General features: G+C 37.9%; 1 protein-coding gene across 3 annotated transcripts in view; it reads left to right on the top strand.

Moving 5' to 3' along the window:
• The window catches only part of LOC106867700 (uncharacterized protein ZK1073.1), a 110,874-nt gene that overhangs the window by 34,901 nt on the left and 70,973 nt on the right, over positions 1 to 5,000 (top strand). For all 3 annotated transcript variants that reach the window (XM_014912658.3, XM_089362942.1, XM_014912655.3), the window contains exon 2: positions 3,520 to 3,570. In XM_014912658.3, coding sequence (XP_014768144.1) covers positions 3,520 to 3,570 — 51 coding nt within the window. The remainder of the gene's footprint in view (positions 1 to 3,519; positions 3,571 to 5,000) is intronic.

The following is a 5,000-nucleotide window of genomic DNA, read 5'->3' as shown; positions in this document are numbered from 1 at the left end:
TGTATGTATGTATGTATATGTATATATATATATATATATATATATATATATATATATTTATATATTTATATATATATATACATATATAGGTATGTATGTGTGTGTGTGTGTGTGTCAGACACTTCAAGAGAGCTCCTAGCAACCCAGTGGTAATGTCTTTGTACCGAGGGACATAACTCTTAACTTAATCCCCTACTTGTTTCGTTTCATCACCTTTTCACACAACCACAAATTGATGTGTCCATTTACCTCCAACAATAGAGAGCAGTCGCCATAGTTCATTCCATATTGGCTACCTCTGCTGAGTGTGGGATTATATAATCGGGTTGTTACCTAACACTCTGTTGTCTCGTGAGTGCGAAACCGGTTGGTGAGATCGACCATGATGGATATATAATACTGTATACTTTGGATTATATATATATATATATATATATACACATACACATATTTATATATGTGTGTATGTGTGCATACACACACACACACACACACACACACACAAAGAAAGAGGAAGTATAAAGCCTGGCAATACTGAATATAAATCATAGTGTTTCACTGCTTCTTTCTGTCTATAAATTTTCAAGAATTTTTTCCAAAAACCAGACAGTTCTTGTCAAGGCCCGAAGGCTGACTTAGAAATTTTTTCAAATTTAAACGACAACAGCAGCAAAATTTGCATTCTTTGACGTTCTTCCCAACTGTTTGTTAGTCTGACCAAATTGAAATCTTAAATATTCAATTACTTTCCTTTTTTTTGCTTCTGTAACAATCATTAGTCTGTAAAAGAACATAAATATTCATTTTATTCCACTGGCTAATATTTACAAAAAAATGACTAGGAAAAGCATCAGAGAATTCAGATCCTGCCATTACCAGTGATGTTGAATTGTAAATTTTTCAATTTTTCAGTCGGCATTTGGGCCTGAACAAGAAATGTTGGTTTTTGAAAAAATTACTTTTTTCAAAGCTGAGAATTTTAAGATGGAGAGAAAAAAAATATTCTAAAAAAAAAAAAAATCGATAGTTTTTTTTTTTTTTTGTGTCGTTCAGTTTTCTGTTTCTATTCAAACAAGACAATGCTTTTAGATATCTTATGAATTACAAGTACATGCATGTATCATCATCACCATCATGAGATGCATGTTTAATGTCCACTTTTCCATGCTTGCATGGATGAAATGGAATTTACATATGTTCACACACTCACGCACATATATATATATATGACGGGCATCTTTTGATTTTTGTCTGCCAAATCCACTCACAAGGCTTTTGTTGTCCTGCGGATATAGTAAAAGATACTTGCTCAAGGTGCCATGTGGTTGGACTGAACTCAAGACCATGTGCACTCATCTAACCCGTTCTTGTCTCCAAACACATTGCTTATATAGCCAGTGCGTACAGCAGTGTTAAGTTATTGGATATACCAATTAACATGCCAGATGCATTCCTGGAACTAGTATATAACCATCAAAAGTTTGTAGGGATGTGGTGACATGAAACGAAGTACTGAAAGATGACCTCAGAATGCTGAACCTTTCAGATGAGATGACAAAGGACAAAGATACCTGGCGCTTTGCTGTACTCAAGAAGATTCGACCTCCACAGCTGAAGTGTTAAGGCCACTTCGCTTGGTGGAGAGGACTGGCCTGCAAAAGTCTTGTGCTGGTGCCATGTAAAAAGCACTCCTTCCTGTGCCACATTGTAGTGCTCTTGCCAGTGGTATGTTAAAAGCATCCAGCACACACTGTGTAGTGGTTAGTGAGAGGAACAGCATCTAGAGAGAATGCCATTTGCTCGTTCTCTGGTTACATTACGCTTTTAAAAGCTTGGATTGTCATCCATGAAAGGTGACATGTCAGGAGACCACATTGAAGTGATGGATGCTTGCATGGATGTGGACATGCTTTGCAAGGGAAGAGAAAATTTGTGCTCAACAGCGAAAAAAAAAAAAACGTTTAGAGGAAACATTGGGGAGAAGATTTCCAAAGAACTGATGTTTTGAGGAGAAAGGATTGAGTGTTCTGTTTTGTGTGGAGCCAAGAGCCAATTCTGAGGAGCAGAGGCCATTATAGTAGTGATAGAAAAGACAGAAGGAAGAAACACAATGCATATGAGCCAGAAACTGGTGTGTGTGTGTGTGTGCGTTTATGTGTTTGTGTGTGAGTGTGTGTGTTAGAGATTTACAAATTTCATATTTAAATTGGGAGCTTGCAGGTCTGCTCTCTTGTGGGTTGTCTTCCTGACTTCATTAAATTATCTTTGATCACTACGTTACGAGTGACCGACAAGTGAAGGTGTCTGTCCCCACAAGACATTCTCATGTATATAGCAACATCTATACACATAGAAAATTGATGTTTAAACATCAAAGAATAAATCCACTGTAATTAAAAGCCCAATTAATAACAGGCCATTAAATTCCAACACATAATTACATGGCAGTAAATCCGAGTAGGTTTGACTTGCATGTATATACTTAATCAGTTCACACTATCTTTAAGAGCAACATATTTAGAATTGAAGTAGAAAAACATTAATTTCACATATAGTTCATTCTTTAGTGGCATATTAATATTTATACGAGGTGTGATCGATCGAAAAATATCAGGAATGGTGCCATAAAAAGGAAACTACAACATATATGAATTCAGCATTTAACCCTTTCGTTACCAAACGGCTGAAACCAGCTCTGAATACAAATGCCTTGTTTCAATCAGTTTTGAATTAAAATCTTCCGCCAAACCTTTGTCACAATTTATGTTCCTAACACTAGCTGAATGATAACTAAGTTATTTTACTAAATTCTTTGTTATATTTAAAGTAATTGAAAGAAACACAGAGCATCTCAAAATGAATACAGTAATGAAAGGGTTAATCTCTTTTGAAGTAATCCCATTCTGAAGCCACACTCTTTATCCAGTGTCATTTCCATCGACGGAAGCATTCCTGGAACTCCATTTTTGGGATAGCAAGCTGCTGCCTCATCGCATTCTCTTGGATTTCCTCACCATCTTGTTCCTTTAATAATTTTTTTATTGGTCTAACGGTCTAACGGACAAAATTTCCACTCTACCTGGCACTCACCTCTCACTTTTTTTACAGCTACTTCTATCACACCCTCTGCTCTTCAGAAATGTCTGGTCCCATGTCACCTTAGGCAATCTCAGTTCATTTGTCTTTTTCTCTTGTCACCCATATCGTGTCCTTAGCAACTCTGTACCCACTCCTCATTATTCATAAGCATCTCTTCTCCATCTTGGCTCTCTGTCTGTCTCTTAGTTGACTAGTCTTTCTCTCAAGTGCATTTCTCTTGGACTCTGTTTTATACAAATGTACAGTAATCCCCTCACTGCAGTCAAATGACTGAAACAAATAAAAGAATATAAAAAAATAAAAGAATGTATGCACATGCATACACACCAGTTTTATTGTTTGACAAAGCTTGTATCATTCTCTTCTTCAGTTTCTTCAATATTTTTGTATTTCTAATCTTTATATTTTGATCTGTTCCAGAAACGCGAAATATCTGCTCCCCGAGTTGGAAAATTCAATGTCCACATACAGGTATTGTATTATTATAATCATAATTATAAGCTTAATTATTATTACTATAATCAGTGTTAAGGTGGTGAGCTGGCAAGAATCGTTAGCACGCCAGGTGAAATGCTTAACGGTATTTCGCATGTCTTTACGTTCTGAGTTCAAATTCCACCAAGATCGACTTGACCTTTCATCCTTTTGGGGTCGATAAATTAAGTATCAGTTGCTGAGAGAAGGTTGTGGTGAAGACAACCTTCTCTCACTCTTTCTTTCTGTTTCTGTTGTGCTTGTATTTCAAAGGGCCAGCCTTGTCACACTGTGTCACGCTGAATATCCCCGAGAACTACGTTAAGGGTACACGTGTCTGTGGAGTGCTCAGCCACTTGCACGTTAATTTCACGAGCAGGCTGTTCCGTTGATCAGATCAACTAGAACCCTCGTCGTCGTAACTGACGGAGTGCTGTAGTTTCCATTAACCCTTGTGGTGAACAAAGACAGCATTACTATTTGACTTAGATGGTGAGCTCTCAGAACTGTTTGCACAATGGACAAAATGCTCTGTAGTATTTCAGCCATCTCTTAACGTTCTGGTTCAATTTCTACCAAGGTCAACTTTGTCTTCAATCCTTCCAGAGTTGATAAAATAAAGTACCAGTTGCACACTGAGATTGATTAACCCACCTCCCCCTCAAAATAGTCTTGAACCAGAAGCTGATATTATTATTGGGCGAGGGTTTTTGGCCTTAGCACTTCGGATGATTCTGGCTGGATCTGTAGGGTTCCCTGATTGGCCCTAGACTTGTTCACATACACTGTATACTACTTACACTTTCTCTGTCACTTCCCCTTCTCTATTTTTCTTCCCCTCATCTTTCACATAATCCCCCCCCCGTAAACTGTCCTTGTCATGTCCCCCCTCATCTGATGCCCCTGTGACAAATAAAAAACACCATTGGTGAACTGGCAGAATCATTAGTGCTCCACACAAAATGCTTAACGACCTTTGCATTTCTGTTGGGTTTTTTACGTTTTGAGTTCAAATGCTGCTGAGAGTCGAATTTGCCTTTCATCCTTTTGATGATGTCGACTACGCAGCCCCTCAGAATTGCTGGTCTTGTGCCAACATTTGAAACAGGGGTCGACTTTGCCTTTCATCCTTTCGGGGTCGATAAAATAAGTAGGGGTTGGTGTAATCGACTTTGCCCCCTCTGGAATCGCTGGCCTTGTGCCAAAACTTGAAACCATCCTAATTATTATTATTATTATTATTATTCATCGGATGTGTTCGTGGAGCAGTGCTTTGCATCCTTACTGACGTCGGCACAATAAGCACCAGTCATCTTTCGACTGTTTCCCTCACCATGCAATTTCTGGTCATGTGCTTGATTTAGAAATTATTATAATCAAAACCAATTACTACACACACACACACACACACACAAACACACACAATG

This window comes from Octopus bimaculoides, chromosome 14, assembly GCF_046866305.1.
Source record: "Octopus bimaculoides isolate indiv1 chromosome 14, ASM4686630v1, whole genome shotgun sequence".
In the NCBI taxonomy this organism is placed as follows: domain Eukaryota; kingdom Metazoa; phylum Mollusca; class Cephalopoda; order Octopoda; family Octopodidae; genus Octopus; species Octopus bimaculoides.
This window is presented reverse-complemented; position numbering and strand designations above follow the sequence as displayed.